The sequence below is a fragment of the Scardinius erythrophthalmus genome, assembly GCF_964197995.2.
Source record: "Scardinius erythrophthalmus genome assembly, chromosome: 2".
Lineage (NCBI taxonomy): Eukaryota > Metazoa > Chordata > Actinopteri > Cypriniformes > Leuciscidae > Scardinius > Scardinius erythrophthalmus.
Genome location: NC_138222.1, coordinates 30,661,079 through 30,675,249, shown reverse-complemented (window position 1 = coordinate 30,675,249; position 14,171 = coordinate 30,661,079). Strand labels below are relative to the sequence as shown.

The 14,171-nt window shown below is 38.0% G+C and overlaps 1 protein-coding gene across 6 annotated transcripts in view; it reads left to right on the top strand.

Annotated features, from left to right (window-relative positions):
• The window catches only part of znf536 (zinc finger protein 536), a 167,203-nt gene extending 157,614 nt beyond the window's left edge, over positions 1–9,589 (top strand). For all 6 annotated transcript variants that reach the window (XM_081393153.1, XM_081393155.1, XM_081393151.1 and 3 more), the window contains one exon: positions 7,190–9,589. In XM_081393153.1, the coding sequence (XP_081249279.1) occupies positions 7,190–7,247 (58 nt within the window). In that variant the 3' untranslated portion in view covers positions 7,248–9,589. The remainder of the gene's footprint in view (positions 1–7,189) is intronic.
• Positions 9,590–14,171: the final 4,582 nt, after the last annotated feature.

Genomic DNA, 14,171 nt, shown 5'->3' with positions numbered 1-14,171 from the left:
AGCTAATTCTCTCAAAATAAATAGGTAGCCCCTTTTCCTTAATTTTATGAGGTTTATCAGTTCCTCAATTCAAGCCTTAAAATTGTGTATGTTTCCTTAAAAAAAAAATAGGAAAATGCATCTCTTGGTTTTATTAGTGAAATGTTCTCAATATTTTCAATAAAACCCTAACCACAATTTTCTTAATAAAATATACATAATATTTTTAATGATCACCTCAATTTTTTTAATGAAAATTACAAGACTCATGATTCATTTTTTACAGTGAATGTTTTCAAGACTTGTCTTGACAAACTTTACTTTTCTAATTAAATTACAATCATATGAATTTCTTTGAATTCATTTTAATTTGACTTCCCTTTAAAGGATTAGTTCACTTTTAAAAAAACTTTTGCTGATAATTTACTCACCCCCATGTCATCCAAGATGTCCATGTCTTTCTTTCTTCAGTCGAAAAGAAATTAAGGTTTTTGATGAAAACATTTCTCCATATAATGGACTTCAATGGGCCCCAAACAGTTCAAGGTCCAAATGACAGTTTCAGTGCAGCTTCAAAGGGCTTTAAACGATACCAGACGATGAATAAGGGTCTTATCTAGCGAAACAATCGGTCATTTCAAAAATAAATAAAAAAGTTTACGTTTTATAAGCACAAATGCTCGCCTTGCTCTGTTCTGTGATGCGCGTTCGTGACGTCACGTAATACGCAATTACGCTGAAAAGGTCATGCTTGAAATTTTCTTTTAGGCTTTTTAATATTAAAACACCCAGGATACGCACACGAAATGGGCATTTTAAACGATAAACTGACACAAAGACATTTGAATATGTGTATATGGTCTTCCTTCCGCACATTTGTAAACACTGACTCGGTACTTCCGCCTACGTCAAGCGTGACCTTTTCAACGTAATTGCGTTGAATGCGAATCACAAAACAGAGCAAGGCGAGCATTTGTGCTTATAAAACTTAAACTTTTTTATTTATTTTTAAATGACTGATCGTTTCGCTAGATAAGACCCTTATTCATCGTCTGGTATCGTTTAAAGCCCTTTGAAGCTGCACTGAAACTGTCATTTGGCCCTTGAACCGTTTGGGGCCCATTGAAGTCCATTATATGGAAAAAAAATCCTGGAATGTTTTCATCAAAAACCTTAATTTCTTTTCGACTGAAGAAAGAAAGACATGGACATCTTGGATGACATGGGGGTGAGTAAATTATCAGCAAAAGTTTTTTTAAAAATGAACTAATCCTTAAGTGCAATTCTGTAGCCAAGATTTAATTTTATGTTGATTATTTAATTTAATTTTATTATTTTTTTTTAATTATTATTATAATTATTTTTTGTTATTTTTTATTATTTAATGCCACACAAACCGTGTGTGTGTTTTTGCATGTGTGTGTGTGTGTGTTTTTGCGTGTCTGTGTGTGTGTGTGTGTGTGTGTGTGTGTGTGTGTGTGTGTGTGTGTGTGTGTGTGTGTGTGTGTGTTTGCGTGTGTGTGTGTGTGTGTGTGTGTGTGTGTGTGTGTGTGTTTGGCCTTGGCCTATTTATTTATATTTGCCCTGCAAAATATAAAGCATGATTCATTCTTCTCGTCCTGATGAACAAAAAATGACCTCATGTCTTCCTGTTGTCAAACAAAAGATTCTTTTATAAAAAAAAAAAAAAAAACGCATAAAGGGGGGAGCAAACACGAAGCGAAGAATTTAAAACAACGCAACCCAAATCTCATCAGAGGGAAATGTGAAGCATACGCATTTAAGAGAAACAGACAATGACAACTTTTACCAGCAGCCCTGCCTCGACCTTGTTAGTGGGGCACTCTGGTAATCTGCGCTTAATGATTTTTCTCTTTTCTCCCTCGCCCTCCCTTCACCTCTCCCTCATTCTTCCTCCTTTCTCTCTTTTACATTAGACCACAGCTTGAGCCTGAACCGCAGAGTGTCACAGTCATTTAAGACGCAGCCCTAACGTTTTTTTCCTCCTCACATTCCGACGCCATTATGTTACATTGTTGCAGAATAAAGAGCCGTATTATGTTCCAGCAGTAAAGGGCACAAGTGGACTGAGTTTTTATCTGCTGAACGAATCAATCAGGATTATGTCAGTTGAAAAGAATCACAGACAGCAGTCGCCAGCGGACGAGGCCCGTGTATGTGCGCGATTGGGAGGGATACGTCAATATACGTACGAGAAAAGCGTATAACGGTTGTTGAGTGAAGCGTCATTTCTGCGAGAGCTCTGTTTTATTTTACACTGTTCTCTCACAGTCAGAGGATTGTGAGGACACTAATTATCATTTCAGCAGAAATGATTACGAGATCAAATGGAGATCGAATGCCATTTCCTTCCATTAATGCGGGGGGTTTAGTGCGGCTGTCATGCATTGGCCATCGCCGGGCCTGTGGGAAAAAGACTGAGGGAAGAATTGGGAGAGGCTTAGACCAGGGCGGGGCTTGGCCGACGGGAATATTCATAACAACAGTGCACAGAAACGGATAGATGACCTCCGGAGAGATTGAAAGATCGTCCGGGGTCCTCATGAAACTTTAAGATGTGTGTGGATGCTGGTTAAAAACGGCTGTATCTGTTCATAAAACGTGTCTTTTCATTTATTTAGCGGTTTTTGTCCGCACTCAATGCCTCACGTGCCGGGATGGAGGTCGTGGCCTGAGGGTCGCCCCTCACAACCTGCTAGTGAATGAGCACTCAAGTGAACAGCCATGAAAAGGACATTTTGTTTGTCAGTGTAGTCGGACAAATTGTTCCACTGCACCGCGTTCCTGTCCCCTGTTAGTAGCTTCGAACGAGCGAAGAGATTTGTGCTGCAGTAGTGGTAAAATTGTAGATATTGTTTAAATATCCTCCATTGGCTTTGCTTGAAATGGATGATGGAAATTTTCAAAGTGCTGCATAGCCATTTGTATTGTATTTATGTATTGCAAAAAAAGGTAATAGATCAAGCACATTCCATTATCCCCTTATAAGATCATTAGCAAATATAATTAGATATGAAAAGAAAGTAATTTGGGTTAGAGAGGGAGAAAAGCGCTATCAGGCACAGAAGACAGATTGCAACATCAGTGTTTGGCTTTAAATTGCTCAGTGGAGGTAGTATCAGTGTGAGAATCTCTGCCCCAGAAATAGACTGAGTCAGAGAGCAAGACACATCCACATCCCAGCCCTCCGTTTTCTCCGTTTTCTTTTCTTGACGTAGTCAGAGTGAGTCTGGTTGGTGTGTGGTAGTTGCTCTTATTCTGGTTAATATAGCAAGACAAACAGTTTTTGTGTCATTCTCCATCATCTGAGGCAGGTTTATTTGCTGCCTAGTCATTCGGCGGAGTAACAAACTCGCTGTTTGTTTTACCTTCACAGTCGTCCTTTCCTCGCGGTGCATTTTAACTCGAAAAAAGCAGAGGACTTTTTCAAGTGTGCCGCACGCATGAGGTCGCCTGCTTCTTTGTGCTCCTCCGTATACTTATCTAAAGGCAATCTGAACCCACACAAGGACCAAACGTACAATTCTGCCGTTTCCTCTAGAAACATTGGGTTTCTTTTACGCTTTGAGGGGATAGAAGGGGGTGGTGTGCGAGGATTCTTCTAGTCTTTGTGAATCCCTACAAATGGTATTCATAAACATCCTGTATTCATTAAAACCTTCTAAAAATATGATTTGGGTGCACTTCCTTGCGTTCGGCCCGCTTATATGTGTGTTTGCGTGTGTGTGTATTCGCACGCTGACTCGTATTTACATATTTATAAATACTGGGCTGTACAATGAGGTCTACCTTTGCCAAAAACAACTCTTTTCCAGCAGCACCGGATGCCTGGGAGAGAACAAAGCCACCCTCCATGGCAGAATGTGCGGTGTGTGTTGTGTTTGTGTTCAGCAGGAGATGATGGTGAACCACATCACTTACATCTAGACTTCATTCATATCGAAAAACAGAGACTTTTAGACTACCAAAAACAGCTGAACTGAAGTTTTCCTGTAAACAGAGGATATTAGACTAAGCACTTAGTAGTTACATAATGTGGTAAAAATATCAGTCAGAGGCCATGTGCAAAATAAATGTTCCCGATTCCTTTCCATAATGCATGTTCTGCCTTATCTGATTGTTTAAACATGTATTCAAAAGTTCTGAAATTCATATCCTCGCATTTTCCTCCAATTAAATGACCCCTGTTCTCTGGAAACCTAAAACGAGCAGGCCTTTGAAACACAAATATTCACTAAGTAGATTTCATGGTAAAAATAGAATACCTGAGGGAGGTCAGGGTATAAAGCGGCCCTGTGTTTTAGATGGGAGCGCTCTTCGCCTTAACTCTGTGGTCCGGGAATAATAAGAAGCAGTTAGGAAATGTCAGGACTTTGACTCAGACAGCCCCGCTTTTCCCCAAGTGTGCTGGCCCTTGTTAACTGAGCTTGCTTCCAGCCTTGTGCTGTGCTATTGTTCTGTCTGCCTTTTCATTTAGCCATTCTGTTAAGCATGACACTTGTATTAACATAAGATGGATCCTGGAGCTATGTGTCCTCTTACCATATGTCTTGTATTACTTTCCAGGGCCCTCTCTTGTCTCACAGTGAGAGTGTATTATCATGTTTGAGCAGTAGAGGGCGCCACATTTTCTTTTTTGTCATTTTGACATTTCAACGTTGTCATTTTCATTACCATTTAAAGTTCTCCTGTTGATGATGTAAAAATAATTTAGCTTTTCTTTTTTATTTGTATTGACATAATGACTAATTATTTAAAACCAATGTTTGGGCAAGCACAAACAAAGACACTTGAGAAAATAGACTGATGACAATGTAACATGACAGGCCAGAGTATGATAAATATTTCTAGGGTGGCGAAATAATTAAGCAATCACTCCACATGCAGACAGGGAGGCTTCAAAATTGATCAGAACAGGAGGAGGAAAAAGTTGCTAGGATCGTAAAGTTGGTGTGCTAGTCTCCAGATCGCAGTGGCAGTTGTTTGGGGAAAAGAAATGGCGTCCTTAAATAATAACATTCCAGGTGGCTTAGTTAATGAAGAGTGAAAATCAAATATGGGGCGGAATCTGTAACTCATTACCAGAACTTTCTTTAAGAGGAAGTCACCAAGAGCACTGGCCCCTGGGAGACCAGGCGTTTTTAAAACCTGAGAACATAATTTATTATCATTATGGTTATGATTATCTTAATTTCCTCATGGACGCACAACGAAAAAAAAAATGCCAGCAGACAGCTGTAGAGCCGCGACCACAGTATAGTCGTACAAAACACTGCCAATCACTTCAGATTTGATAAATATCAAACACTTTATCTGTAGATTAACATGAAATATCAGCAGGTTAAAGGAAATTGACATTGAGTAACAAGATCTTATTTTCAACATGAAGTTGGGCGGAAAGCTAATTCGGGGGCTTATACTGCCATCTCTTGGACAAAGTGTGCACTGCACCCTTCAGCCTGAACGGTTGAAAGAAATCAGTGGTTGTGCTTTTGCTTATCCTTGGTATTTAGTTTCTTTGATGTAGGCTACACATGATATTAAGACTCCAGACACAAAAGTGGCCTAGCTAGTAAAAGCTGTTTTATATTTATTTTATATGAAGCAGGTCGACTTCTGGGTGCCGACATGTTGAGATCACATGACCAGTCGAATACTACTCTCTTGGTACCCTGTATTATTGGACACAAGTTGCTACCTAAAATTTTTAAGTACAACCAACTTGGATGTTTAAGTAATTTCAAATTAAATGACATTAAACTGCCTTTAAAAATAATTGTTGCATCTTATATAACTTATAAAACTTATATAATAGTTGAAAATTGCTTAACTTATTTTTATGAGTTAAAGCAATGTAAAAACACATGTTGTCATAACTTGTTGATCATATATTTTTTGTACAGTGTACTTTCATAAGTAAGTAGAGCAGTGGCATTTGTGTTGTTTTTTTTTAAAAAGATGTGCGATTATTGATTCTTTTTTTTTATTTGCATAAGAATAATTTCTACCTGAGAACACAAAAGTGGTTAATTTTATTTCTTAATCTATATAAGCAATTTCAGAAGCGCCTGACATCTGAGTGGAAAGTGTGTCTGTTAAAGAAGAGCACATCTGAGATGTGCGCGTAATGCAAAGCGAGTGGGCGTCAGCGTTATTGCTCTTTGGCAAATCTAAATGACGATGTTTTATTCCATTATTAGCGGGGAACTGACTCCTTGTTTCATTTCCATAACATTTCTTGCGAGAGCACACTCAAATAAATGCATGTTTTAATTTCATTTTGTCATTTTCATAGAGGCACTTGAAAAGAACATGACTCGGAAATGCACTCTGTAGATTTTATTGCCAAATAATTTTCTTAGAGGCTGTAGAGGGAATTAAACAACATTTATATTATTTAGTTCAAACGGCGATAGCACATAAATAGGGAAAAAAAGCAGTAAGCGTTTTCGCCGGATTCAAACTTCAGCAGTAATTGCACAAGTGCAATGTTCACAGAGTTATTGTCTTTATATTAGAAGACTTTATATATTTATATAATATATTTATATTAGAGCAGGAAGAAGTCTGAAAGTGTTCAAATTATCCTCTTCCCATATCTAATATTTTATCTTACGATTCACAAGATGCGTTTTCTTTAGTGCCATTAGAGGTTAATGAATGGAGAGGGTAATAGTCAACATTTAAGCACACACACAAACACACACAGGCATTACAGTGGTCGTTAATTTCTTTCCAAATGTACCCTAAATAAAATAAAAAATTGTCTCATAATAACTGCTTTGAAAATCATAATTAAGTGATCACAAGTAAACTGTTTTTCTTTTATTCATTATTGTTCAAAACATTTTTTTTAGTCAAGGGAATTAAAGGATGTACATTTTGGTAACACTTAAGTGGACCTTAAGTCAGTTGAATTCTTATAAAACATGTTTTAGTCATTATTGATGGTCATAGTCATTATCACAGGCTAATAATAGTTCTTTGAATTTCATGTCCTTGAAGTGTTACCAAAATCTGAGATGCCAATTTAAAATAAATGACAACAAACATGATAATATGGTTTGATTACTCTCTTTCTTTTTTTCTGTTAATGATGGTCTGTCAAAAGTTGTATATGCATTTGAGAGAGAGAGAGAGGAACGACACAGGCCGTGGTGTTAATCTGCGTTTGTTCTCTTAACCGTAGTTCATCTGTGGGCGGAGGAAGAGGCGTCCCGAAGGTTTGGTCCTGCTCTTACCCCTGAACATAGCCTAACTGACACAGAGATGCAGGACTAATCAGAAACTAACATCACCTCCCCCTACTGGACTGAGCGGCCAAGAGCAGGCGACGGAAAAAGAGGACGAGGATTGTGACAATGAAGGACATTATCTTATCAAAAGCATTATTTAACGTAAAAGACTTCAAGAGAGAAAAGAAAAAAAAAAGACTAATAAATTGGACAGCTCAGATGGTTTCCTACACGAGCGTTCTCGCTGGATGGAGGGAAGAAGATCTGTTGATGTTTAGTGAGCTGGAAACAGTGAGGGAAAAAAAAAACAACAATTTTTTGCTTCCTGTGTTTTATGTGTCTTGAATCCTCCCTTGTGTAGCTGATAAATACTTTCTGTGTTTTTAATTGCTTTTTTGACTTTGACCTAGTGAGGAAACGTTGAAGTGCTTGTCCCTCAGAGCAACACATTCCTTGAACCAAGATGGTGGAGAGTTGCCAGTCTCAGAATGAGAGAGTGAGAAACCGTACAGACTTCCCTCTCTCTCTCTTTCTCTCTCTCTCTGTCTCTGTCTCTCTCTCTCTCTCTCTCTCTCTCTCTCTCTCTCTCTCTCTCTCTCTCTGTCTCCCTCTCTCTGTCAGTGTTTCTCACTGCCCACCGAATCTTCACCAGTGTTATTTGTCTGAGGCTTCCTAAACCGTTCCTCTGGACGTTTGGACCAACTCACTACACGTTTGGAGACCAAGCACATCCTTGTCAAAAACTCAGCACACTCTTGGCAGTCAGTGCCTGGACGTCAAAGCAGAAGAGTGACAGTCCAGTGCATTCAGGAAATGGGAACACTGCGTTTAAAAAGGGAAGCTACTGTACGCATTTTTCTTTGAGAACTGGCTCCGTGATTTGACGATTTGTTCTCCTGGTGTGTTTGTGAGACGTTCAGAGCTGAACTCCTGAGAAAGAGGACGCTGTAGCGCTCGAGACAAAAAACCAGCCGAGGTGACGGAAGAACTAGTTTACATCGAGCGCGTCTGATGAAACGACACGAGCCAAGGAGACTGCGAACGCGCAGCCTGCAGAAATCAAACAGAAACGCGGCCCCTAACCCTACATGCTTTGATCTCAGTCTTGCTCACTTCAAGTACTCTGGTTATGAGATTGTGTTTGTAATATACTGCCACCAATCAGTGTTGCAAAGTGTTACTGACTACTGAAATGGTTTGATGTATTCAATTATTAAAGAAAAAGAAAAGAAAAAAGAAACAAGTATTGTCTAGCCATAGATACAGTCATACGTTGTTGCATTTACAAAGCTAGCTGTTTTAGAGTGTAGGTATTAGATTGGAGTTTTCTTCTCTAGTACTGTAATTTTTGCCTTTCACCTTTGTAAAATACCAATAACATTAAAAGAACAGGAAAAAAAAGAAAGATTGACAATCTTCTTCTGTTGCTGCAAGCGTATAAATCCATACAGTATATATATACCCATGCCTCATGCAAGCAGATACAAACTGAGGTTTCCCCCCTGAAGTATTTTGCACTGTGATAGTAAATGAAAATCCAGTCTATACAGTACGCAGATCGCTAATGGAAAATGAAGGTGCGTGTGTGCGTGCGTGTTTGTGCGTCCCTTGACGTTGTGGACTGATATTCTCTCTAATCTTTTGTGAACTCTGCTGATTTGGTCTGTGTAGTTCAAACTATTTCATCTTATGATGGTCATCTATGTTGCTTTGAGAATCAAATCAATGGACTTCATTGAAGTCATTGTGTGTAGACTGATGCGTTGGAGTCCAGTCTCTTCAGATATATTCTTTAGTTGTCCTCTTTGCAAAAAAAAACAAAAAAAAAAACACAAAAAAAAAAACAAAAAAAAAAACACACATCTCTGAAAATTGAATTTGTTTTTATAGTTTCCAACCAAGGTTATGTCTTATTGTAAATGCTACAATTAAATAAATAAATAAATAAAATAAAAAAGTCTCAAAGTGAAGCTGTTTAGTGAACTAGTTTCAGTAAACTAGTACAGGCTACGGTAAGGTAAAGGACTTATGACAGGGAGGGTCAGTGATAGGAAATGTATTGACCAATCCCTATATACACTGGTTATAGATGAGCACACTTCTGGCTCCCTCCTCTGTGTAGTATAACTGAGCATCTCTCTCTCTCTCTCTCTCTCTCTCTCTCTCTCTCTCTCTCTCTCTCTCTCTCTCTCTCTCTGTCATTCTGGACTAATATATGAGCATTCCACACCTCTGAGCTGTCTTGTGGACTGTATGATTTTCATTTGGTTGCTGTATCTTCATGGCAGATGCTTTGTTTTGTAACTACTGAACTGTACTTATAATGAGAAATAAAATGTATTCAAACTATGAAACACCAGTGTGAACAACTGAGCATTTTTTTTTTTTTTACTACATATTTACAATTTTAACTTTGAACTTGCAAACGTTTTGTGAGGAAAGGGTGCAATAAATATTAAGGTACTAGTAAAGAAATGTATACTTTTACTTTATATTATACTTTGATATAATGTTACAAAAGATTTCTGTTTCAAATAAATGTTTTTCTTTTGAATATTCTATTCATCAAGTATCACATTTTACACAAAATATAAAGCAGCACAAGAAATGAGCATAAAATATTTTTCGTTAGCAGCAAATGTAACATTAGAACATTAGAATGATTTCTGAAGGATCATGTGACACTGAAGACTGTAAAGAGAGTAATGATTCTGAAAAAAAAAAAAAAACTGAAGCTTTTTCCATCACAGGAATACATTGCATTTTAAAATATTTTTTAAAATAGACAACAATTGTTTTTTTTTATTATTATTATTGTTTTTTATTACTAATTCACAGTATTACTGTTTTGTATTTTTGATCAAATAATTGCAGTCTTGGTGAGCATATGAAACATTTAAGAAATCTTATCGATGTATGTATTTCCATTATGATGTTCATGTATATATATACAGTCTATAATTGTGAGTGGAAAAATCTACCAGCAGGGCGAGACAAATGCACAAAATACACTGAAGATATTTTTAGTGATTAAGATATCTTCTATAATGTTGCTTTTTGAGTAAACATTTTTTTAAGAATATTGGCATTTTACTGGAAAGACTTAATACAATAAGCATAGAGGACTTTTATCGGTTACAGTTATATGATTGAGATTTAACTAAATCATTTTAAACCCAACTCTCTCTCAAATAGAATTGCAGAGACACACACATGGCAACATTTCAGCACACGTGTGAGCTGAGGACTTGTACGATAGACAGCAGAAATGATACATTTCTCTGTCTTCCTGTTTCTCTGCACCCCTGACTCCCATGTTAAGCGTAGTACATGGTGTTAGCTGCAGGGCTACAGGCCTCTGCGTGTGTGTGTGTGTGTCTGACTCGGGAGCAGTGCGGATTATGACAGCTCGCATTACCGGCTGTGTTCCTGCTAACTGTGGCTCTCTACCCTAGGGCTATAGCCGTGTTAATTCCCCAAACCTGAGAGAGCTGGAAACTAGTGTGCCAATTGATGCTCATCCTCTTTTTTTTTTTTTTTTCTTTTTGCCTTTTCTAACTATTTCAGTCAAGACAATACATTCTGTAGTCCATGTGATTCAGCGCTGTGGCATAAATTAGCCTAAATGACCTTTTTTGACTTTCTAAGATCTGATCCAAGTAGAATAAGCAGATATGTCTGCTGTTTCTCTGATGTCATTAATTGTATCAGAGAAACACATATGTGACCCTGGACCACAAAACCAGACACATGGGTAATTTTTTTTTATTTTAATTATGTATACATAGCTGAATAAATAAGCTTCCCATTGATGTATGGTTTGTTAGGATAGGACAATATTTGGCCGAGATACAACTATTTGAAAATCTGGAATCTGAGGGTGCAAAAAAATCGAAACATTGAGAAAATTGCCTTTAAAGTTGTCCATTTATGTTTGCGCTTTTGCTGCATCCACTCAAAAAAATATATTTTTTAATATATTTACAGTAGGCAATTTACAAAATATCTTCATGGAACATGATCTTTACTTAAAGCTACACTGTGTAGGATTTTATCCCATCTAGCGGTGAAATTGTTTATGACCACCAACTGAATATTAGTTTCTAGCCCCTCCCATTCCGAGGGCGTTTTAACTCGTACGGTGGCCGTATTATTTCAAATCTGCCGGCAGTCGTGAGTAATCTCCCCCTCGCATCCGTCACAGTGCCACTGAGTGTAGTCATTATAAAACCGTGAAAGTGCGAAGCTTGAATTTCCAGGTATGTCCCTCTTTGGCTAATGTACTTTCAAGATGGAGGCACAACATGGCTGCCGCCATTCGAGCGACTCGCTCGTATGTATTCTAAATGGCAGATTCTACGCTTACGAGAATACTTGATTAGTTGGTAGAAGTAATTACACATTAATGAGCACATATCATTTTGAAAGAACAAAGTGTTTTTTTGCTAAAAATCAACTTAAAAAATTACACAGTGTAGCTTTAATATCCAGATTATTTTTGGCATAAAAGAAAAGTTGATAATTTTGACCCATGCAGTGTATTGCCACAAATATACCTGTGCGACTGTGCGGTTTTGTGGCCCATGGTCACATATTATTCTTTATTTTTCAAGGATAACCCCTTGAGATGCACCATCTCATTTTCGAGGGGGTCCTTTATATTACAAAGAAACCAGCAACAAAATGGAAAATCATAATTAAAGTAAATACTACACATATAAGCGGAGGATATACCTCTCAAGGACGTTCCCTCTCTCCAGCCCTCTTTCAGAGATGGATTTGCCCCATCACACACTCTCAACGTAGGCCAGTGACAAGCGATAAACTGACACCCTTTGGCACAGAGGCCTTTTGTGTCAATACCTCAGAGAGATAAGACACTGCTCTCTAAACACATGAAAACCATTCTAAAACGCACATTCACACACCGCAGACTGAGAGAACATTTTCCCATTATAGTTCCGTATTTCATGTTTTTCTTAACCTTTTCCTGTGGGTTAGCGGGGTCTCAGTGGAGGGAAACCTGATACCCTTTAGTCTGATGGGATCCATATTTGTGTTAACCTGCCGTCAAGACCCGGTGAGGGGAGGTGTCCGAGGTCAACGCCTGACTAATTTTTAAACGGATCAGCTACACTAGACCAGATGGAGAAAGGCCTGGACCTAATAAAACTCACATCCTGAAAAAATAACCGTTTCATTTTCCTGAACCCCCTCCCTGTGTCTAGCTTGTCTGGCTGTTGAGTGAAGAAATTGGCGAAAGTCAAGCTATTTCTTTAAGATAGATGGATGGATGAATAGATAGTCAAAGATTAGGTTAATGCATTATCTTATTAATGATAGTCTTTGAAAAATGAGTAACATTGTTCGAGTTTTGGGTAACACTTTATTTTACAGTGTCCTTTTTACACACATGCAGTTACTGTAGTAATAACTATAAATTATGCATAATTACATGCAACTAACCCTAAATCAAATCCCAATCCTAACCCTAACCCTAAAGTAAGTGCATGTAGTTGATTAGTACTCAGTACTTAAATGTATACTTACACTGTAACGCGGACACCTTAAAATAAAGTGTAACCGGTTGTTGCTAAACTTCTTGTTACAGTGTAGTTATACATTTAAGTAATGAGTAATATTAATTAACAACATGCACTTACTATTGGGTTTGGGTTTGGTTTAGTTAATTGCATGTAATGATTCATCATTTACTTTTATTACTATAGTAAGTATAACAAGGAAACTAAAGTGTTACCCGTTACAACATTAGTTGTATACTAACCATTTGTTAAAGGAGAACTCGGCAACTCTAGCGAACTCTAGTCACTTCTTCGCTGATTTTCCCTTTTGTTGTCGCATGTTTTCCACACGAGCTCCCCCTACAGCTGTGGGGGGGCGTATATGTCACAACACGGTCGTAAAAAACTCACTTGCGGCGGCCTCCTCCCCCTCTCTACCGCTGCTCACGTGCGTTTGTTTTGATCGGAGCAAGCCAACTGAATCGTGTGGAGCTTTGTCTACCGAGGTGGGTAATCTGGTAATACATCATACATGCGTGTGTGTTTATGTTGAATTGCCGTAAAGCGATTCGTGTTTCGCGCTCGTTCTCGTTCTCGTTCCCGCTTCTCACGAGACTTCCCATTTCTATTTTGCCGGGACGCTAGTCCCCAAGTTGCAAGGTTGGTTTTCCGCCTGGGAACGCTGGGGGGAGCGGGGAAAGTCACCAGTATCACCAGAACAGGTTGTTTAACCATCCAAATGATTTCTAGACAGTTTTATTAAGTTAAAAAAGTTACCAAGTTCTCCTTTAATGCGGTAGACATCATGAACTAATAATAGACAATAATATTTAACATTAGTTCATGTATTATGAATGTCTTATGAATAAATTAACATTAATCTAAATGAATAAATGCTGGGAAAAGTCAGTTTTCGATGTTAGTTAATGATATCTGATGCATTAATGTTGACGAATTGAGCATTATTCTAAAGCGTTACCTCAAAAATACTAACACCCCTGCATTGACCATTTGATTCTTTTAGATCATACTGTTTCTCCCTCTTGTTTGATGGTCTTGGCTGGTTTAGGCTGGTTTCACAGCACTCAGTTGTAGCGAATCAGCTTACAGTTGGCTTGTTTCATTTTTTTTATTTAATTCATTTATCAATGAAGTATTCATTTGGAATGTGAGTATGGTAATCTTTTAGTCACCATACTAAGTTATCAAGATGATATCTATTTGTATAAGATATATCGATAATTAATAAGGATATACAGGTTTGTGTTTGTGTGCGTACATTTACGTATTGTAAAAGGTATTTCAGCGCATTAGTGTCACTCTGTCTCTGGTGTCATATTTGTGTGAGTGTGTGTATGTAGCTGATGTGTTTAAGAAGGCTGCGCGGCTGGGTTGCTGTGTGCCAGCACTTGTA